This window comes from Jaculus jaculus, chromosome 3, assembly GCF_020740685.1.
Source record: "Jaculus jaculus isolate mJacJac1 chromosome 3, mJacJac1.mat.Y.cur, whole genome shotgun sequence".
Classification (NCBI taxonomy): Eukaryota; Metazoa; Chordata; class Mammalia; order Rodentia; family Dipodidae; genus Jaculus; species Jaculus jaculus.
The window spans coordinates 148,511,100-148,533,791 of NC_059104.1; the positions used below are offsets into that span (position 1 = coordinate 148,511,100).

The 22,692-nt window shown below is 40.7% G+C and overlaps 1 protein-coding gene across 2 annotated transcripts in view; it reads left to right on the top strand.

Moving 5' to 3' along the window:
* Nucleotides 1–22,692, top strand: part of Ticrr (TOPBP1 interacting checkpoint and replication regulator) — a 48,082-nt gene that overhangs the window by 12,747 nt on the left and 12,643 nt on the right. Inside the window, exons 4-15 of one of the 2 annotated variants that reach the window (XM_045145998.1) lie at nt 1,674–1,908; nt 5,423–5,552; nt 6,002–6,141; nt 8,577–8,795; nt 12,160–12,311; nt 13,580–13,680; nt 14,170–14,263; nt 14,349–14,428; nt 14,600–14,839; nt 15,351–15,447; nt 16,416–16,473; nt 20,276–20,434. In XM_045145998.1, the coding sequence (XP_045001933.1) occupies nt 1,674–1,908; nt 5,423–5,552; nt 6,002–6,141; nt 8,577–8,795; nt 12,160–12,311; nt 13,580–13,680; nt 14,170–14,263; nt 14,349–14,428; nt 14,600–14,839; nt 15,351–15,447; nt 16,416–16,473; nt 20,276–20,434 (1,705 nt within the window). The remainder of the gene's footprint in view (nt 1–1,673; nt 1,909–5,422; nt 5,553–6,001; nt 6,142–8,576; nt 8,796–12,159; nt 12,312–13,579; nt 13,681–14,169; nt 14,264–14,348; nt 14,429–14,599; nt 14,840–15,350; nt 15,448–16,415; nt 16,474–20,275; nt 20,435–22,692) is intronic. The other variant, XM_045145999.1, reaches the window with a different exon arrangement.

Consider the following 22,692-nt stretch of genomic DNA (forward strand, 5'->3'; position numbering starts at 1 on the left):
AATTCCTTGTTTTCTTTGCATTTGTAATATAGGAAGCATCTTTCTTCTGGATCCTGTGGCCAGAGAGCCTAGAAAAATATTCTAGATACTGTCTCTACACAGGTGCTGTTCTAAGAGTTGCACACTCTGATCAAAAGAATACTACATTGTTTAATTATTATTTTTTTAAATGTTAATTTTTTTATTAATTAGTTTTGTCTTCAGCAAATACAGTCAATTTGATACCATTATTAGGCTCATCCATTACGTATCCCCTCCCCTTGGCCCCTCCTTGTTGAAGTATATGGGTCATGCATTCTGGAGTGAGCCCACAGTTATGGGTAGGATAAATGTCTGCATATCATGACCCAACATGTGGCTCTGACATTCTTTCCGCCCCCTCTTCCGCAAAATTTCCCTGAGCCATGTTGGGTTCATTTTTGGTCTGCTTCAGTGATGATCTGCTGGGGGCCTCTGAGTCTCTGGATCTCTGATTTGGTAGGAGTTGATTTTTCTCTGTGTTGATCTCCTTCACCCTTGTGCTGGTACCCAGTTCACCAAGAAAACAGCACCCTTGCTTGTTTCACCAATTGTTCTTAGTTTCAGCCGGGCCCTTTTGAGGTATGATGGGTGGCTCTCTCCTTAGGAGCTACATCTATCTGAAAAGAGAAGCACATTCTCCAACGGAGAGGGAGTTAGCACCAGACAAATGAGATAACAGAAAAATGTTAATTTTTTTTGTTTGTTTTTTCCTCAATTTCTGTTAACATTTTCCATGATTATAAAAAAAGTCCCATGGTAATAACCTCCCTCCCCCTCCCCACTTTCCCCTTTGAAATTCCATTCTCTATCATATCCCCTCCCCACCTCAATCATTCTCTGTATCTGCTGCTCTTTTTTCTTTCTCTCTCTCTCAAATAAATACATAAAATATATTTTGTTTTGTTTTATTTTTAAAAGCATTCACTACCCTGGAAACATGGATCAGTGGTTAAGGTGCTTACCTGCAAAGCCTAACAACCTGGGTCCAATTTCCCAATACCCATATAAAGTTAGATGTACAAAGTGGTGCATGCATTTGGAGTTTGTTTGCAGTGCCTAGGGACCCTGGTGTGCCCATTCTCTGTATCTTATTGTGCTCGCTCATGCGCTTCCTCCCTCCCTCTTTCCCTCCCTCCCTCCCTCACTCCCTCGCTCTCTCAATCTGCTTACAAATAAATAATTAATACAGTTTTTTTTTTTTTCTTTTTCGAGGTAGGGTCTCACTCTAGCCCAGGCTGACCTGGAATTCACTCTGTAGTCTCAGGGTGGCCTTGAACTCTCAGTGATCCTCCTACCTCTGCCTCCCAAGTACTAAGATTAAAGGCATGTACCACCTCGCCCAGCATTAATACAAATTTTTTTGAAGGCATGCACCACCATGCCTGGCTTTAGGAATGATAATGTAGTTATGAGGATGCAGTGAGTATATAAGTATGTAGGAAGCTGTGATTGCTAAGACAGCACATACACTGAAGTTGGGATGATAAAGAAAACGTAACTACATAGTAAATACTCCTGGCATCATAAGGTTTTTCTTATTACTTGAAACTTAAAAGACTCTAGGATTAGCAAATTCTCTGCTTCTAATAGCCAACTATTATTGTTTTACTAGGCTATGTTTTTGGCATCAACTAAGTAGAATCTCTTTGTAGGTTGCCAGTGTGGACCCTGGTGAGGACTGGCCCACCATCACTGGGGTCATTTCCCCTCTCTCTGCTAATGCTATGATACTCACTGTGCTCTACAACAAAGAGACTGAGTTTCAACGACATTTTCTGCAAACAGTTGTGCCTGAAGGTCCCCAGGATACAGCTTCCTTTTTCTCAGGTGTTGTGGATGATGTACTAAGCCAGATTCATAATTCATTTGAAGATCCTCCATCTTCTGGTAAGCTTTCAAGCCAGTAAGTAAAATAGTCGGGTGGTTTGCAGTCTATTTCTGCATCACATTTTAAAAAATTTTTTTGTTTATTTTTCTTTATACTTATTTGAGAGTGACAGACTGAGAGAGAGAGAAAGAGGCAGACAGAGAATGAATGGGTGCAACAATGCCTTCCGCCATTGCAAATAAACTCCAGATGTATGTGCCACCATGTGCATCTGGCTTACATGGGTCCTGGGGAATTGAGCCTTGAACCAGGGTCCTTGGGCTTCATAGGTAAGCACTTAACTGCTAAGCCATCTCTCTAGCCCCATCACAACATTTTTAATCATGCACTTAGTAGAACCCTAGGATGTTGTAAGATAGATAAAAGCAAGTTGCAGTGGAATTTAAATCACTATCTATAGAAATTGAATCAGGGCCTGGGGATATAGCTCAGTTAGTAGAGCTCTTGCTTAGGATACATGAAGCCTGAGTTGGATTCCCCAGCACTGCATAAACCAGGCATGATGGTACACACCTGCAATCCCAGCCCTTGGGAGGGAGGAGGGTCAGGAGTTCAAGGTCATTGTTGGCTACATAGCAAGTTGGAAATTAGCCTGGGATGTATGAGACTGTCCCAACAAAAAAAAAAAAAAAGTAAAGAAAAAGGAATAAAGGAAGAAGTTGAAACTGTTATAAGAAGGTTGAAGACTATAAAACCAGTTTGAAATTAATCATTAGGTGAAGTCTAGCTTTTAATATATTGAGTAAAGATAGCATGTGTGTGTGAGAGAGACATAAAAGCAAAAGGATGGGACTGAAGGGGAGGAAAAGGTTGAAATGGGAGGGGAGAGGGATAGCTACAGTGTAATGGGGAAGAAAGACTTCTCTCATAGAGTATCTATATACATACAGACCTGTGACATGAAGGCAGTTGGAGACCATTTGGGAGTAGGAAGGAGACAAGCTAGAGGCAGGTAGTGGGGACAGGTTAGAGTGGAAGGATAAACGAGTAAGGTACGATGATATACATTAAAAATGTCATAATAAAAAAGCAAAGAAATATAATGAAACCTATTTTATATGCTAACATTCTTAACGATTTTACAAGATAGTACATATAAAACTATAGTGATTCACTAAGGACCCAAGTTTGATTTTCCAGTACCCATGTAAAGTCAGATGCACAAAGTGGCGCGTGCATCTGGAGTCCATTTACAGTGGCTGGATCCCTGGCGTGTCCAGTCTCTCTGTCACTCTTCCATCTCTCTCTGCTTGCAAATTAATAAATAAAAACATTTTTTTGTGAAGAGAAAAAAAAAAAAAAACTATAGTGATTCTACCTTACAATTTACTTGCTTTATTACTAAGATGATACAAACCTTAATTATTCTAGGTAGATTTAAATATAATCAACTTGCTCCTCCTTACTTTCAGTCATTTATTCAGCAAATATACTGAGGGTCTGCTTTATATCAGGCACTATTGCACTCAGATTCATGTTGCTGGCAGAAATCACCCAACCAAGAGCAGCTTGTGGGGAAAAAGGTTTATTTTGGCTTATAGACTCAAGGGGAAGCTTCACAATGGCAGGGGAAAGCGATGGCATGAGCAGAGGTTGGACATCACCCCCTGGCCAACATAAGGTAGACAACAGGAAGAGGTGAGTGTGCCAAACACTGGTAAGGGGAAACTGGCTAAAATAACCATAAGCCCACCCCCAACAGTACATCGTCTCCAGGAGATGTTAATTCCCAAATCTCCATCAGCTGGGAACCCAGCATCCAGAACACCTAAGTTTATAGGGGACACCTGAATCAAACCACCACAGGCACTATTGTAGGCACAGGAAATACATTAGAGAACAATATGGACAAGTGCTGCTCTTTATGCAATGTATTTAGTCAGGGAAGATAAATGAATGAGGAAAATCATGTAGTTCATTTGAAAGACAAGTGCTATAGTATTAAGGTAGGAAGTAGGAATTTTGATGTTGGGGTGGAAAGGGTACAATTTTTTGTGTTTATTTATTTGAGAGTGACAGACAGAGAGAAAGAGGCAAAGAGAAAGAGAGAGAGAGAATGGGCATGCCAGGGCCTCCAGCCAGTGCCAGCAAACTTCAGATGTATGTGCCACCTTGTGCATCTGGCTTATGTGGGTCCTGGAGAATCGAGCCTCAAATTGGCATCCTTAAGCTTCACAGGCAAGCACTTAACCGCTAAGCTATCTCTCCAGGCCCCAATTGTTGTGTTTTTTGTTTTTTTGTTTTGTTTTTTTTTTTTTCAATGTATAGCTCAGGCTGGCGTTGAACCCCAATCCTCCTCCTGTCTCTTCAGCAGTTTCCTCCCAGCAGTTCTCCAACAAAAGGGCAGATAAATAAAGATAGATAAATAGTGATAAATAGGATAGATGGATTTTAGGGAACCAGCATTGTTGGAGCAAATGTACTAACTGGAGAATATGTTCTTTACACTTCTAAACCTTTGCTGGGCTTTATCTGATTTTTTTTTTTTTTTTTTTTGGTCGAACAGCAACCCTAATCAAAATTGTGGGTCAATTAACAACAACAACAACAAAAAAAAAAAAAAAAAACTGTAGCTGGGGCTAGTTCATGCCTTTAATTCCAGCACCTGGGAGGCAGAGGATCCCTTAGATCATGGGCCCTGTAAAACTGCATAGTGAATTCCAGTCAGCCTGGAAGAAGAAAAGAGATGGCTTTAATTTTAGAATACTGTCAAAGAAAATTTAGGGGAAAAAAAAATTTAGATTGTTTTACCAGTGTTCATTGCTTAGCCTGGTCCATAGTTTCTTGGAGGATATAAGTGAGTGTGCTGACTTACTGTCCAGTCTTGCCACTGAACTCCATCCCAATGAGGTCCTCATACATCATTGCCTAGCCCAGATAAGTACTCACCATGAAGCTTTGCTTGTCTACTTAGAATTAATATGTCCTAAGAGTTGCATATACTAATATATAGGAGGAGACTCTCATATAGGTGTACCTTTATAACACTGGAAAGCCCTTTCAAAATTGGCATTGTGTTTTGTTTAGCTCTTCTCAGTAAAAGGTTCCACCTAGAACTTGATAATCTCAATATGAGCTTGGATACAATTCAAGTGTTTGGGGTTTTTCCTGCAAGATTCTGGGTTACATAACATTTCTTTGTCTGAGGTCTTAGAAGGATCTCTCAGAATTACTGAATTCACTCAAATTTTCACTAGTGTTCCAACCAGCAGTTTGCACAGCAACACAGTGCCACATGTTACTATTTGAGATTTATCTACTTGGTGCAGCACAGTTGTTCAACCGCAGTTTGAGGCTGTTCCTATAACACTGTATTCTTCATTCTTGTACTAAAAGCCACTTTTTAAAAAGGGGACTACATTTCTAAGAATAGAGAAAAGTAACATTTCAGAAATAAGACAAAGGGAGTTGTTGCTAGGAGTAAGAGCCCAAAACACTTCAAATTGTGTTGGTTTGGTGCAGAAGAACCAATGTTGTTAATGCCTGCTTGTCTGTCCTTGTGCTCCTTTATAGTTCCCCCCGTTCCAGAGTGGGCCCAACAGGAGCTTGGCCGCACCATTCCCTGGAGTCCTGCTGTTGTGGAAAAGTGGTTTCCTTTCTCTAATATTAGTGGTGCCAGTTCACATTTGATGGAATCATTTTGGTAAAACTTTTTTACATCTACGTGTATTGATTATTAAGATCAGGGCTGGAGAGATAGCTGAGGAGTTGAGGCACTTGCCCTTAGAGCCTAATGACCCAAGTTCTATTCCCCAGTACTCATGAAAGCCAGATGCACAATGGCGCATGTATCTGCCGTTCATTTGCAGTGGCTGGAGCCCCTGATGCGCCCATTTAATCGCAGCCTCCCAAGTGCTGGGATTAAAGGCTTCCGCCACAATGCCCAGCTCTAATTATTTTTGATGAGAGTCATAGATATTTTGAGGCAGTGTCTTGCTATAACCCCAGGCTTGTCTGGAACTCACTATGTAGCCCATGCTGACCTAAAGCTATAGTAATCCTGAGTGCTGGTGGGAGCCACTATGTCTGTTTATTTTTAATGCATTTGGGAAATTAGAAGTTGGCTTTATACTAGATATCTTTACATTACAGGTTACTACAGGCTGCCTCAGCTAATAAGGAAGAGTCCTCTAAAACTGAAAGTGAATTAACATGTTGCCTTTCTGAGCTCTACCAGAGAAAATCTCATGAGGAATCTGCTGTACCTAATAGAGAAGAAAGCCGAAAGAAACGTATGCACATGGAAATGCTTTTTAACTAGTTTCTAAGCTATCTTTTTATCTTTTATGAACGTATGTGTGTGTTCTTATGAGTGTGACCATTTGCTTGCCATAGTGCATTTGTGGAGGTCAGAGGGCAATCTTAGGTGTCATCCTTACAATCCATCTTATTTGAGGCAGAGTTTCTCGTTTGCCGTTGGATACACCAGGCTAGCTGGTCTGAGAGCTTTTAGGAATTCTCTGTCATTGCCTTCCATCTCACTGTGGATATACTGGGATTGTAGGCACGTGCTATTGAATTGAATTTTATGTGGGTTCTAGGGATCCAAACTCGGGTCATCACACTTGTATAACAAATGCTGTTACCCACTGAACCATCTCCCCAGTTCAGAAAGGCTGGTTCTTAAAAGTAGGTTTTTAAATTTTTTTATTTTTTGAGACTTTACATTATACTTTTAAAAACAATTTTATTTATTTGAGAGAGAGAGAATGGGCATGCCAGGTTCTTCAGCCACTGCGAGCAAACTCCAGAAGCATGCGCCACCTTGTGCATCTGGCTTACGTGGGCCCTGGGGAATTGAACCTTGGTCCTTCGGCTTTGCAGGCAAGTGCCTTAACCACTAAGCCATCCCTCCAGCCCAAGACTACATTTTATTTATTTATTTTTTTTAAAGTATAATTTATTTATTTATTTATTTGAGAGGTAGAAAGAGGCAGAGAGAGAGAGAGAGAGGGAGAGAGAATGGGTGCACCAGGGCCTCCAGCCACTGCAAACGAATTCCAGATGTATGCGCCTCCTTGTGTATCTGGCTTATGTGAGACCTGGAGAGTCGAACTGGGGTCCTCTGACTTTGCAGGCAAGTGCCTTAACCACTAAACCATCTCTCCGGCCCATATTTATTTATTTATTTTTATTCTTTGGTTTTTCAAGGTAGGATCTCACTCTAGCCCAGGTTAACCTGGAGTTCACTCTAGTTCCAGAGAGGCCTCAAACACACAAATGCTGGGATTAAAGTTGTGCTTCACCATACCTGGCTGAGACTTTACATTTTAAGATTGTTGTTCCCTGAACAAAAATCCCTGAAATAAATCAGATTTAACACATAATTTATCCTGATATGGAAGGTGCAGTTAGCATTTCTGGTCAGGCCTATATACCAGGTTTATTAGGCGGGTACTGACCTGGTGTCAGCCCAGTTACCTTTTGGGATGATTTTGGTCTCAGTTTTGCTGCGCTCCTGCTTGGGTCCCTCTTTGGTGTGCTGTGGGTTCAAGTAGGCGAGGCCAGCTCACTGGTTCGCTGCTCTGTTCGCCAGGAGCTGGGCACTGGCAGTGGGGGAGGGGAGGCAACTGATGCTGCTCTAGTTCTCTTGCTGGTCCACATGTTCTTTAACCTCATGATTTGCTCCTCCATTGCTCACTGCCATTCTCCCTTCACGTTTCTTGAGTTTGCAGGGAGCTCCGGTGTGAGTGGAAGCTCTCCGCACCTGGCTTTTCCTGCGGCTCAAGCCGAGCCTGGTGGCTGTGGCCCCACAGACCTGGCAATGCCACTGCTGGAGTTGCTTCTGCCGGCCTGTGCAGGCTCTGGATCTCTCCTACTTCTCCGCTGCCATTTCAATTTCTTATACACCTCATTTTTTAGTAAAAGTGTGTATTTTGCTATTTTTTTTTTCTTTTTCCCCCAGGCTGCTTTTGGTGTGGTTCCGCCATCTTAACCAGAAGTCCCCATCCATTTTATACGTATATATTGTTTTGTTTTCTTGGGGCAGGGTCTCTCTCTAGCCCAGGCTGGCCTGGAATTCACTATGTAGTCTCAGGGTGGCCTCAAACTCACGGTGATCCTCCCAAGTACTAAGATTAAAGGTATGTGCTACCATGCCTGCCTCATCCATATATTTTGACTGATTGTCCTGGCAATAGTTTCCAAGAATAAGTTACTATATTAAAGAATGTGAACACTGCAGTGTTTTTGATGCAGATTGCTAAGTTGTCATTCAGAAGTTTCATTATAATGGTAATATACTTGCCTTTGTACAAGCTCTGAGTTCTATCCCTAGTACTCCAAAAAATAAGTTTCATCATTATTCTTTGGCCATTGGGCGATACCAAATGTGGTGTGTTTGGCATTTGCTTTGTATAAGAAATATTGATATGTTTATTTCCTGAGCAGTGAGTTCGAGAACACCCTGAAATTACATAGTACATTCCAGGTCAGCCTGGACTAGAGCGAGACCCTACCTCGGGAAAATAAAATAAAATAAAAATAAAAAAGAGGTAGCTTTTTGACCCTTACTGTGGGTAGAAAAAAATACAAGAACTGCCTAATTCAGATAATTTCTGAGAGACTATACTTCATCTCAATATTCTTTCATATTATCTAAGTAAAATGGTTTTTGGTTCTACAGAAATGAAAGTTGGCTTTTCTTTGCATGCTGACATTTTAATAGGTGGTATTCCTCGCACTCCAGTGAGACAGAAGATGAACACCATGTCCCGTTCCTTGAAGATGCTGAACGTGGCAAGGCTGAATGTGAAAGCTCAGAAGTTACATCCAGATGGCAGTCCAGACATGGCTGTGGAGAAAGGGCTCCAGAAGACAGCTGGTGGAAGAATGGCAGATAAACTGGAAGACAAAGGAAGAACATTAAGAAGTTCTAAACTTAAAGGTATTTATTCTAGCATTTGGTAGTTTTACTCTTTATTTTTGTTTTTTTGATTTCAAGGTAGGGTCACACTGTAGTCCAGGCTGATCTGGAATTTATGATATAGTCTCAGTCTGGCCTTGAACTCAAGCACTCTCCTACCTCTGCCTTCCGAGTGCTGGGATTAAAGGTGTGTAGCACCACATTCGGCTACTGTTTACTCTTTTACATAATTCATATGTTTAAACTATTCATGTCCCTTAACTACATGCTTGAAAGTATGTTAGGATGAATGCAATAAGCTGAAAGATACCTCATTCTTAGATCTGTGCTCTGTATATAGAGATAAAATTAATGACTCCAGCTAGTTACATACATACATGTATGTTTGTATGTTTATGTGTGTATATGTATGTGTGCATATATATAATAAACTAATAAAACTAATCTGAAACAGCTACTAGCTGAGGAAGCAGCTCAGTTGATAAGAGTGCTTGCCTAGCATGTATACAGCCCTGAGTTGGGTCCCCAGTGCTACATAAACCAAGATGTGGTGGTTCAGGCCAGTAATCCTGGCACTCGGAAGCTGGAGGCGGGATTAAGATCATTGTCAGCGCTGGGCATGGTGGTGCACACCTTTAATCCTAGCGCTCTGGAGGCCAAGATAAGAGGATCACCATGAGTTCGAGGCCACCCTGAGACTATGTAGTGAGTTCTGGGTCAGCCTGAGCTAGAGCAAGACGCTATCTTGAAAACCAAGGGAAAACAAAGCATCTCATTGTCAGCTAAGTAATGAGTTTGAAACCATTCTGAGTTCCCTGAGAGCCTATCTGAAAAATAAGTTGTTTTTTTTAAAAATTTTTATTTATTTATTTGACAGAGAAAGTGGGGGGAGAGAATATGGGCGCACCAGGCCTACAGCCACTGCAAACAAACTCCAGAGGCATGTGTCCCCTTGTGCATCTGGTTAACATGGGTCCTGGGGAATTGAACCTGGGTCCTTTGGCTTGGCAGGCAAACATCTTAACCGCTCAGCCATACCTTCAGCCCAAAATGAGTTTTTTTCAGAATTTGAGTGATGTACAAATGACTTTTACTTTCTCGTTAGAAAATGGTCAGTTTGAGTCAGGTGTGGTATCTTTGATCTCAGCACTCATGAAGCAGAAGTAGGAGCGCTGTGAGTTCAATGCCAGCCTGAGACTATATAGCAAATTCCAGGTCAGTCTGGGCAAGAGTGAGGCCCTCCCTTGAAAAACTAAAAGAAAGACGACAGACAGACAGACAAGAAAGAAAGAAAGAAAGAAAGAAATTGATCAGTCTGAAAACTCTCAAAAAGCCTTGTGAAAGGTCTGAAAATAAAACATCCTACTAACCAAAAGAAAAATAAATAAATCAATGAAATATAAAGTAGACTGGAGAGATGACTTAGTTGGTAAAATGCTTGCCACTCTCTTCAAGACATGTTCTTTCCATGTATTTGATTGCTGTCTGAGTATTTTCTTTTGTGAGATTTCTATTCAGGCCTTAAAAAAAAATCAGGGATGGAGAGACGGCTCAGTGGTTAAAGTGCTTTCCTATAAAGCCAAACAGCCAGGGTTTGATTCCCCATTATTCACAAAGCTAGATGCACAAAGTGGCATATGAGTCTGGAGTTATTTCGCAGTGGCTAGAGGCCCTGCTGTGCCCATTCTCTCTCTGTTTCATGGGCTGTGTCCTGCTTTGTGATGGAATAATGATGGGCCCATTCTTGTGCAGATCTTACACAGATAATCACAGCTGCTGAGAGTTTAAGAGTGTAATGCGGGAAGGGAAGGGCTGGAGAGATGGCTTAGTGGTTAAGGCACTTGCCTGTGAAGCCAGGTTTGATTCCCCAGAACCTATGTAAGCCAGATGCACATGGTGGCCCATACACTAGAGGTCCTGGCATTGCCATTCCTCCACCCAAGTGAATAAATAAACAAATAATTTTAAAACAAAAGAGTGTAATGGGGTAGAGGGACTTACTGTTAAAATGGCAGATTAAGGGCTATGCGAAGAAATCTGGAGAAAAAGGAAGCAAGATAACCTAGAACAAACACTCTTCTACCAAAAAGTGAAAGTGTGGAGGGAATTATTAAACTCAGGGAGACCCCAGCAGAGATGCAGGAATAAGCGAGGAGCTTCCAGCAACCACACAATAAGCAAGGATTGACTCTAGCCAGCGACTACTTGGCAGTACTACTTGCAGGACCCTGTCTGGGAAGTACTTCCATCTGCCAGACTAGCCCCGCCTTAACCAACAGCAGCAGATAACTGGGAAAGGATCAAAAAAACAACAAAAACAAGTGACAGGAGGCAGATGTTCAGGGCAACAGTGACCCTGGCTGTAACCTCCAGGAGATTCTGCTACAACCCATGGGAGGGGTCCTGGGGAGATCCCACTCCAAAGCACTAGGCAATGGCAATGAAAACGAGAGAGAACCAAGGTCCTCCATCAGTACAAGAAAAAATAGCAGACTGCTTAGCAGGAGGAAGTGCATTGCAGAGGAAGTAATAATTTAAATATTAATACTGCTCTTACTGCTTGTTGACAGCCAGCTCCAGGGAAGTGGAAATAGACACTGAGGACATTCAAAACTCATCAAAGCAGAAATCTAGAGGTTATGAGAGAGCTCAACACTAAAATAAACTTACAACACACCCACCAAGGCTCAGGGAACATTTAGGAAGGGGGATAGACAGATTGTAAGAGCTACAGGATGGGAAAACATACCCTAAGGCATTGTCCCCACACTCCACAGAGAATGGTGTATTCATGTCCCCATGGTGAATACCAAAAGCCCCACTGAGGAGAGCCTTTACTGGAAAGGGGGTGGGGAAAGGGGCAGAAAGAGGTTAAATAAATAACCCAAGGGGAATGTGACCAACATGCAGTTTGTTCATAAACTTCATGATTAAAAAAGAAGAAAAAGATATTGTCAGCACTTTGGTTAGTTATGAGTCTGTATAGTAATAGTCTTTCCTAATTCCAGTTTTCTTGCTCTTTCAGATTTTCTACAGATAATTGTGTCATTTATGAACAAAAAAGTTTTTTTTTTTCCCCCTAAATGTGAAATTTATATTATGTATCCTTGTAAAGCCTTAAAATTAATCACTTGTCTCTGTTTTTTCTCAATCTTGGCACTATGGGCATTTTAGAGTAGTTCTTCCTTCTTTGACCGGTACTATGAACTGCAGGATGTTTAACACCATTCCTAGCATTTACATACTACCTACTAATAACCACTGTCACCAGGCATGGCAATCCATATGTGTCTCCTGGGAGGTAAAAATCTCCCCAGTTAATAAACCCTTAAATGATACAGTGAACTGGTCTGAATATGATAATCAAGTTTTCTTTTTTTCACAGATCTTAAAACTGAAGAGGAGCTACTATCTTATATACATGAAAGTTACCGAAAGACTCTGACGGCAGGAGAAGCCACATTGTATTCTTGTGCTCAGAACATGGTTTCAACCATTAAAGCTTTTCTAAAATCAAAAGGCACCAAGGAATTAGAAGTAAGAAAGTCCAGTAATTATTGTCATAGATGTAGTGTTTTGGTGGATTTGGGCATTTCCCATCATATGTGATTCAAAAATAATGAGAAAAAAAAAATAATGAGCAGAAGAGTAAGTGCACAGTTCAGACCTTGGAAGGTAGATGTGGTAAGCTGGTAGTTCAGAAATCAAAGAAATGGAGCAAATGGGTCCCGTCACATGAAAGCACTTTTTTTTTTTTTAAATGAGAGAGAGGGTGAGAGAGAATATTGGTGTGCCAGGGCCTCTTGCACCTTGTGCGCACGCGTCACCTTGTGCCTCTGGTTTACATGGGTTCTGGGAAGTCAAACCTGAGTCCTTAGGCTTGACAGGGAAGCACCTTAACTGCTAAGCCATTTCTCCAGCCCTAAACCAATGGTTTTGAACCTTAACTGCCCTTGAGAAGCACTTAGAACTCTTTTTATTTATTTATTTTTTTCTTTTCACAATTTTTATTAACATTTTCCATGACTATAAAAAATATCCCATGGTAATACCCTCCCTCCCCCCCACACTTTCCCCTTTGAAATTCCATTCTCTATCATATCTCCTCCCCATCTCAATCATTCTACTTATATATATACAATACCAACCTATTAAGTACCCTCCTCCCTTCCTTTCTCTTCCCTTTATATCTCCTTTTTAACTTACTGGCCTCTGCTACTAAGTATTTTCCTTCTCACGCAGAAGCCCAATCATCTGTAGCTAGGATCCACATATGAGGGAGAACATGTTTGTTTGTTTTTTTCTTTTTAAATGCTAATGCCTGTTCTTCCAGACTGACTACCCCCAGGCCTCTTGGTCTTGGGACTTAGGCATCTGTTAGTTTTTAAATCTCCTTACATAACTTACAGACTATGAATGTTGTAAACCACTGTTTGGAACCATCTTTTTATTGCTTTTATTCATGTTCCATGTTAAAAAGAGCTCTTTCTCTATAGCAAACAAAGAAATTATTTATATAGTAGACTCGTCCATCACTGCTTTGTGGAACCTTCTTTTTAACAGTTGAGATTTTCAGATTTGCTGTGTCTATGCTCACTTGCTCACAAATACTTTTTTTCCCTACCACTTTCTCTTTAAGATATAAAAGAAAAATCCTTGTTTCAGTGGGTTTTTTTTTTTCATTCAATTGAAAGAAGAGGGTTGTATATAAAGGATGTACTACTTCTTAGAGCATTAATCAATAGTGAAAGAGACTAGAAATTATAAGTAACTTAGTATTCTCCGATGTCATTTTATATTTTCAGGTAAACTGCCTGAATCATGTGAAAAGTAACCTCTTAAAAACTAGTAAAAGTCTTCGACAGAATCTAGGGAAAAAACTGGATAAAGAAGACAAAGTCAAAGAGTAAGTAACCACTTTGTTTACTTGTACCATTTCTCCAAAACAATACTCTGAGGTCAATTTGAATCTATTTGAAATTGCTGACTACTTGAGCATGCTTTTGTGATGCTCTAAAGGGCAGTTTGAGTCACCTGTTTACCTGCTGAGTACATCAATATTTAGACAAAGCGGTCCGTCCCTCTTCTTTTTTTTTTTTTTTTAATTTTTATTAGCATTTTCCATGATTATAAAAAAAATCCCATGGTAATTCCCTCCCTCCCGTCCCTCTTCTTACTGATCATTCTCTCTTTTTTTTCCTCCCTTTTCAACACCCTTCCCCTTCCCAGCGCTTGAGATTGAATCCAGTGTTTGTGCATACTAGGCCAACACTACTGCTGAGCTACATCCCAGCCCTTTAGTAATTTCTTGTCTAAATAGGTCTGTGCTTCAAAGGGGAGTTTTTAGTTAAGTCACACTCAAAGTAGATGTGACCAAGTATTTTATTCTTCCAAGGTGCCAGCTTCAGGTGTTTCTTCGCCTGGAAATGTGTCTGCAGTGCCCTTCAGTACTGGAAAGTACAGATGAGATGGAGCAGGTAGTGGAGGAGGCAAGTACCCAACTTAGTGCCTTGCGAATTTATTCTGCTTTTTGCTGCCAAGCAGACGCATATAGTAATTTTCTAAAATTTTCAGGTGACAGATCTGCTGCGTATGGTGTGTCTCACCAAGGACTCGGCATACCTCTCAGAGTTTCTGGAGGAGATTTTGAGATTGTAAGTTTGATGGCTTTTAATTCACTTTAACATCGCTTTACCAGGAGCTAGCTAGACATGGTGTTCTTAGAATCATGGGATTGCAAGGACCTTTTCTCATGCTGGGTGAGAAGGGGAATAGAGGAGGTAAAATGGTAACTCTATTCCATATTTAACTAATATGCTCCACAGGTACATTGGCTCCATCCCAACAACAATTGGAAAACTTTATCACAGCCTGGGGTTTTCGATTCCTCAGAAGTTAGCTGATGTCCTTCCTACAGAATTTTTCAGTGATGACTCCATGACACAAGAGAGCAAGTCACCTCTTCGTTCTGTGCCTCTTTCATCATGTGCTCCCAGATCAGTGTTGGGCAGCACTGAATCTGACCAGCTGGAGGAGCTGCGGACCCGATCAGCCAAGAAGAGAAGGTAGCATCCTACCCAAGGCTTCCAAGGAGTTACTTGCACTATAGTTACACTTCATACACAAGGCAGGTTTAAACCACTGTCCTGTTGTTTTTGACCATCTGATGTACGGAATTAATAGTTGCCTTTGTATCTGAATCACAGAAGCCAAATACCAGGAGTCCTTCCAAGTAGCACCTGACACTTTATAGCTCCTTGGAGCTATGTGCTGCGTATTTTACTTTGCAAAGTCCTTCTTTACTGTCCACATGTGGTTTCTAGGAACCTTTTATGAAATAAGATTATGGTTTTAGCTTACTTTTTAATTTTCCCTTGATGCTTTTCATTATTAGCTAGTTCCACTTATAGTAGTTAAGTAGTTACTTTTGGAAATTCTGGACTTGTCATAATTAATGCCAAACCCAAGAAATAAGGTAATTTATATTATTTATTTTAGACTCTATAGTTTCATTCAGTTTAACTACATGTTCTCTCAATCTGGGGTGTCTTGATATATTATTTCTATTTTTTAAAGGAAAAATGCATTAATAAGACATAAAAGCCTTGCAGAGGTTTCACAGAATCTACGGCAAATTGAAGTTCCCAAAGTGTCCAAAAGAGCTGTGAAAAACGTAAGTAAAGTACTCAGACAAGAAATAGCAATGCATTATTCCTGCCAGCTGGTGTTGACACAATAAGGATGAAAGACAGTGTCTCCACTTTTAGGAAATCAACTCTGGAGGGTACAGTATAGAGTGAGCATTCCTTATCTGAAATGCTTAGGAATAGAAGTGTTTCACATTTCAGACTTGTGTGGGTTTTGGAGTATTCACATAGAGTGTTGATACTAAAAACTGGATTTTAGAGCAGATCTGATTTTGGTTTTTGGGATTAGAGATGGCTAACCAGTATTGAACATATATAAAACTAACCAAAGGAATAAGGAAATATAATATACATATATAAAATCCTCCCCTCTCCCGAAGCAGGGTCTTATTCTAGCCTAAGCTGACCTGGAATTAGTTTGGCCTCAAACTCAGGGATCCTCCTACCTCAGACTCCAGAGTGCTGGCATTAAAGGCATGCATGTGCCACCACTCCCAGCAGAAATGTAAATTTAAGAGAGGAACTATTTTACTCAAGAATTATGATAGTTATAGACAATATGAAGAAAACACATAAAAGTTAGGAGGGAATAAATTAATTCAAACTTTTTAATGTAGATAATAAAACTTGTAAAAGAATAAATAAGTTGAAAGATCACTGAAAAATAAGATATAACTATGAAAAGACTCTGATATTCTCTTAGAAAAGTATTTTTCAGTACATTTGACTTCAATAGTGAATTAAAAAAGAAAAAACAAGGGCTAGAAAGATGGCCTAACAGTTAAGGTGCTTGCCTGCAAAGCCAAAGGACCCAGGTTTGATTTCCCAGGATCCATGTAATCCAGATACACAAGGTGGTCCATGTGTCTAGAGGTTGTTTGCAGTGGCTAGAAGCCCTAGTGTGCCCATTCTGTCAAAGGGTTTCAGGTGGAATTTTTTAGTTTTCATTTGAAGTGAATGCCTATTTAGATTTCCTTTGTTCCTCGTTTTTCAGGAGAGTTCACATCCTGCTCCTGTGCAGCCTCCAATCCCTGTGAAGGACACAGGCCAAGGTATGCTTTGGTTTCTCAGAGCACACATTATTTATTAGATTGACAAATTGCTTTGATTGCATGTATTTAAGTGAATGCAACTTTAGGGCTGGAGAGATGGCTTAGTGGTTAAGGCATCTGCCTGCAAAGCCTAAGACCTCATGTTTGAACCTCCAGGTCCCACATAGCCAGACTAAAGTGTGCAATGTTACGCATTGAATCACAAGGGGGCACACACATCTGGAGTTTGTCCAGAGCAGCTGAAGACCCTGGTGCACCCATTCTGCCTCTCTATTAAAAAAAAAAAAAAAAAAATTACAGCCTTTTATTATTATTGCTTAACAAAAATAAAGGCTGGGCATGGTAGTGCACACCTTTAATCCCAGCACTCAGGAGACCAAGGTAGGAAGATCACTGTGAGTTTGAGGCCAGCTTTTAGACTACATAGTGAGTTGCAATCAGCTTGGGCTAGAGTGAGACACTACCTTGAAAAAAAACTAAGAAAAAAAAGAAAAGAAGGAAGGAAGAGAGGGGAAAAAAAGATGAGAAGCAGTACAACTGTTTTATCTGAAAGGAATTTAAACACGACAGCTAAGTTCAGTCTATGATCCCTGCATAGATCTGAAGTTAATTTTAAAGTCTGAAAACTTAATTCTCCAAAGTTCAGGGGAAGTCAGGAACGGAAGGATAAAACAAATATTGATAGTTGGTGAGTTTCAGTAACAGATGTATATTATTACCTTATTTTTCTTAAATTTTCTGTAGCTGTTAATTTTGTTAAAACATTGGAAAATTAAAAATAAGCCAAATTTGAGCCGGGCGTGGTGGCGCACGCCTTTAATCACAGCACTCGGGAGGCAGAGGTAGGAGGATTGCCGAGAGTTCGAGGCCACCCTGAGACTACATAGTGAATTCCAGGTCAGCCTGAGCCAGAGTGAGACCCTACCTCGAGAAACCAAAAAAAAAAAAAAAAAAAAAAAAAAAAGCCAAATTTGGCTTTCATATCATAAGTGAGTTTTACAGCCTAAGTCAAGTAACAGGGACTATTATGATAGAAGAGAGAAACATTTTCTGAACTTTTGATTAATTTAAATGTGCTGCTCATAAATGAATTCACCTATGGTGAATTTTGAGTCACCTCCATCTGCTATTTTGCTTAAAATTAAGGTTACAACCATCTTGGTAGTTTAAAAAAAATTTTTTTTTTAATTTTTGACTTTTATTTATTTACTTGATAGAGAGGCACACAAGGGCCTTCAGCCACTGCAAATGAACTCCAGATGCATGAGCTACCTGTCCATCTGGCTTACATGGGTCCTAGGGTAATTGAACCTGGGTCCTTTGGCTTTGCAGGCAAGTGCCTTAACTGCTAAGCCATCCCTCCAGCTCTCTCAGTAGTTTTGTCAAGTAGTTCTCAACTTTGTAGTTTCTTTCTTTCCCTTTCTCCCTCCCTTCCTTCTTTTCTACAATTTAAATAAAAATTATTCCTTTTCTCTCTCTCTCTCTCTCTCTCTCTCTCTCTCTGTGTGTGTGTGTGTGTGTGTGTGTGTGTGTGTGTGTGTGTGTGTGTGTGTAATATGTACATGCCATGGCACATGTGTGAAAGTCAGAGAATAACTTTGTGATGTTAGTCCTGTTAACAATGTTTGCGGTAAGGTCTCTGCTCACCACTGCATATACCAGCAAGCTTCTGGGATTACAATAACTTAGTACGTCATCCAGATTTATATGCATTCTGGGCTTCCAAATTCACCTCCTCATTCTTAAAAAAACAAGTACTTTTATCCACTAAGTCATTTTCCCATCCCTCAAATTATTTTAGTTTAGTTTTGTTTTTAAATGTTATACTTATTTATTTACCTAATTACTTGAGAGAGAGAAAAAAAAAAAAAAAAGAGACAGAGAGCAAGAATGAGGAAATGAGCAGGCCAGGGCCTCTAGCCAATGCAAATGAACTCCAGACACATGTGCCACCTTGTGCATCTGGCTTACATGGGTACTAGGGAATTGAACCTGGGTCCTGAGGCTTCACAGGCAGGGGCTTTAACTGCTAAGCCATCTCTCCAGCCCTAGTTTTGTTTGTTTTGTTTTGTTTTTGTTTTTGTTTTTCGAGGTATGGTCTCACTGTAGCCCAGTCTGACCTGGAATTCACTATGTAGTTTTAGGGTGGCCTCAAACTCATGTCAATCCCCCCACTTCTGCTTTCCAAGTACTGTGATTAAACGTGTGTACAACCACATCCAGCTATTTTAACTTTTTATTACCATATATTAATTATACAATAATGGGTTTCGTGACATTGTTATACATGTGGTGCCATTTTCATACATGTGTAAAGTGTATTTTGATCATAGTCACCCCTCCCATTGCCCTCTTCTTTCCCTCTTCACTAAGACTCCCTTTCCTCTTCCCAAGTAGTCAACTTCCTACTTGTGTGTTGTGTTTTGATGACCCGCTGAGTTTAATTAAGGTTGTTTACAGTAGTATAACTATTTAGCAGTGGCTATACCAGGGAAGAAAATTTCCCTACCCCCCCTCCCAGTCCCCAGAGATCCTCAGGAAGGGGTAGGCTTTATGAGCTCCTCCTCACTGTGTAGTGGAATGTTGACAGGCTCAAACTTGTGTAGGTCTTGTGCAGGTAATCATAACTACTGAGAGTTCAAGAGTGGAATGGCTGTGTATGCCTGGAAGAAAGCATTCTCTTATACTCTACCCCTTTCTCTGGCTGTGAATGTTCTTTCTGCCACCTCCTCCAGTGTGTTCCTTGAAGCCTTGGAGGGCTGCTATAGATGTTCCAATTATGGGAGAGCTTTCAACAGCCATTTACTCTCAGCACTTTGGCCAGTTATGAGTCTATAGTAAGTGTCTGTGTGTGTGTTTGAAAATAAATAAATAAAACATTTTTGTTTAAAAAAAAAAGAACGGAAGCCAGGTGTGGTGGCGCACACCTTTAATCCCAGCACTCAGGAGGCAGAGGTAGGAGGATCGCCATGAGTTCAAGGCCACCCTGAGGCTACATAGTGAATTCCAGGTCAGCCTGGGCTAGAGTGAGACCCTACCTCAAAAAAAAACAAAAAACAAAACAAAACAAAAACAGGGGGCGGGGTGGCTGGAGAGATAACTCAGTGGTTAAGATATATAAACCCTAAAGACCTGGGTACAATTCCCTAATACTAATTTAAGCCAGATGTACAAGGTGGGCACATGCATCTGGATGTCGTTTGCAGTGGCTAGAGGCCCTGGCGCGCGCGCCATGCTCGCGCTCTCTCTCTCTCTCTCTCTCTCTCTCTCTGTTTGCAAATAAATACTGTTTTGTTTTGTGGGGGTTTTTTGTTTGTTTGTTTGTTTATCGAGATAGGGTTGACTCTAGCTCAGGCTGACCTGGAATTCACTATGTAGTCTCAGGGTGGCTTTGAACTTGTGGCCATCCTGCTATCTCTGCCTCTTAAATGCTGGGATGAAAGGCATGCACCACCACACCTAGCAATAAAGATATTTTAAAAAGAATGAACATCCTGGCATTCATTATGGCTGACTGATTATTCAACCTGGTTACAAAGACAGTTCATAGAGGAATCTGGAACAAGTGATGCAGACAGCTGTATATCCGTAACTCTACCTTGTACAAAATTACATAGAAATTTATTTGGACTCTGTGAGAATAAATAGTTTTGAGGTACCATGGAAATATATTATCTAAGAAGGAAATTTTTGAATAATGTGAATATGGATTAGTTGCCTTAGACATTTCTGTGTTTAGATACCAGCTTTTCAAGTTTATTGATAATGAGTTTTTCTTTCCTCCTCCTCCCCATGCTGTTAGAAGTGACCAAAGTTCGAAGAAATCTCTTCAACCAGGAAATGCTTTCTCCTTCAAAGAGATCACTTAAGCGGGGGCTGCCTAGAAGCCAGTCTGTGTCAGCCATGGAATGTCTACACCAAAAACCTGACTTCAAGAAGACCAAAAGTACTACATTTCATGGTAAATACAAAACAAAGAGTTTATAACAGATTTGCTAATAGAATGTTCCCTTTATTCTTGATTTAGTCATTTGAGTCTTCTTTTTTCTTAATCAGTTTATCTGAGGTTGTCAAGTGTTATGATCTTTTCAAGAAATGTACTTTTGTCCATTGATTTTTTGTTTCTGACCAGAACACATTGGTTTGGTTACCTTGTCTTTAAATTTGATGATTATTCTGCCTGTTCAAATCTGTGGGTGAATCTCCATGTGAATTTTTTGTTACAGCTTTGCTTTTATTTTTTGAAGACAGCATCTCATGTAGCCTGGATGTTACTGATGGTCTTTGGGTGTTTTCAGGTTCTTAGTGTCTTACTCAAAGAATTGAAGAAAGTCACATACAAGGAGTTATGCAGAGAGACAACTTACTAAAAGCCAGGCAATAGTAAAGGTTTGAATAGTCTGCCAAAGGGGTGGTAGGCCACTTGAATGGAGAGTTTTCAAGAGCCTCAGGAAATGATCTGGGACTTCTTATAAGATTTTTAGGGGGGCTGGAGAGATGGCTTAGCGGTTAAGTGCTTGCCTGTGAAGCCTAAGGACCCCGGTTCGAGGCTCGGTTCCCCAGGTCCCACGTTAGCCAGATGCACAAGGGGGTGCACGTGTCTGGAGTTCATTTGCTTTGGCTTCACAGGCAAGCACTTAACCGCTAAGCCATCTCTCCAGCCCATCTTTCTTTATTTTTTAATGAGAGAGAATTGGCACACCAGGACCTCTAGCCAATTCAAGCTCCAGATGCGTGAGTTGCCTTGTATGCATGTGTCTAGCTTACATGGGATCTAGGTTGTTAGGCTTCCAGGCAAGCACCTTAACCCCTAAGCCATCTCTCTAGCCTGATACTTCTGATTTTAATCATGTGTTTGCTCAGCTGTGCATAGGCATGCAATGGTAAATTGGGGTTTTTCCCCTAATAGCTCACTTAGAGGACACAGTCTGCCTTATTGCACATGCTCCCAAAACCAGTCCAGGCTAGATGGCACCCCCTTGCTGTTCCTAATGTGAGTGTCTAAAATATATATCTCAATGAGTATTGGTCATTAAGGGGAAGAGAAAACCAGTTCATTGTTTGGAGTGGAGTGTACATGCAGTTCAGTCCAGGTGGGGGTCCCAGGTTCTCAATAGGTACATTGTTTGGGAGAAGAGTTTCTTGCTCAAGCCAAGCAGTGTCCCAGATGGCTAAACTATTCTCTATGCTGCCTGCCTCACAGGTTGACCATGAACTTGCTATGTAGCCAAGGATGAGCTTGAACTCCTATTCCTCCAGCCTCCACCTCCCGTGTGCTGGAATTACAGATAGACACCAGCATACCTGGTTTTGTGCAATGCTGGGGACCCAACTCAGGACCTTGAGTGTGCTAGGCAAGCACTCTACCAACTGAGCTACATGTCCAGTCTAGCCTATATTTTAACTCCAGAATCTCTTTTGATAATTTCCATTCCTTAACTGATACCCATACATTATATTTCTGGTATGCTTTAATTGTATGTTTGCTATTTATCTGTCTGTCTGTGTTTGAGCAGTCTTGCTTTGGGAATCCAGGCTGATCTTGAGTGAACCTCCTGCCTTAGCCTCCCAAGTGCTACAAGTACTCGGATTGCAGGCATAAGCCACCATAATGCCTGACTTCCTTTTATTTTATTTTACTATAATCAATTAATTTATTTATTTGTAAGCAGAGCTAGAGAGTAAGAATGGGCAATCCAGGGCTCTTGCCACTGCAAACAAACTCCAGATGTATGTGCCACTTTGTACACGTGGCTTTATATGGGTATTGGGGAATTGACGTTCACCACCCCCCCAAGCTGGCAGGCTTTGCACACAGCACCTTTAAGCACTAAACCTTCTCTGTAGCTCCCTGTTATTCTTTCATTCGTGGTTTCATGAGATTATTGAGTGTGTTTGGACAAATTGTTTTAGCAACCCTAACTTGTAATTCCTATGCCTGGGCTTCTTGAGGGCTGGTTTCAACCAAATTCATTTTTCTTGTGAATGGGTCAACTTTCCTATGTCTTTGTATGCTTTGTGATTTTTTTTGTTGTTGTGAACAAGATATTGGATAAATTATAATGTAGTTGTGAAGAAAATCAAATTCTTCAGCCCCTCATGATCTTTGCTTATTGAGAGCTATAGTTGTCCGTATGTGTGTGTGTGTGGAAATGTGTGTGTAGTATATGTGTATGTATGTTGTGTGATGTGATTGCTCATGCACATCTGTGTGAAGGT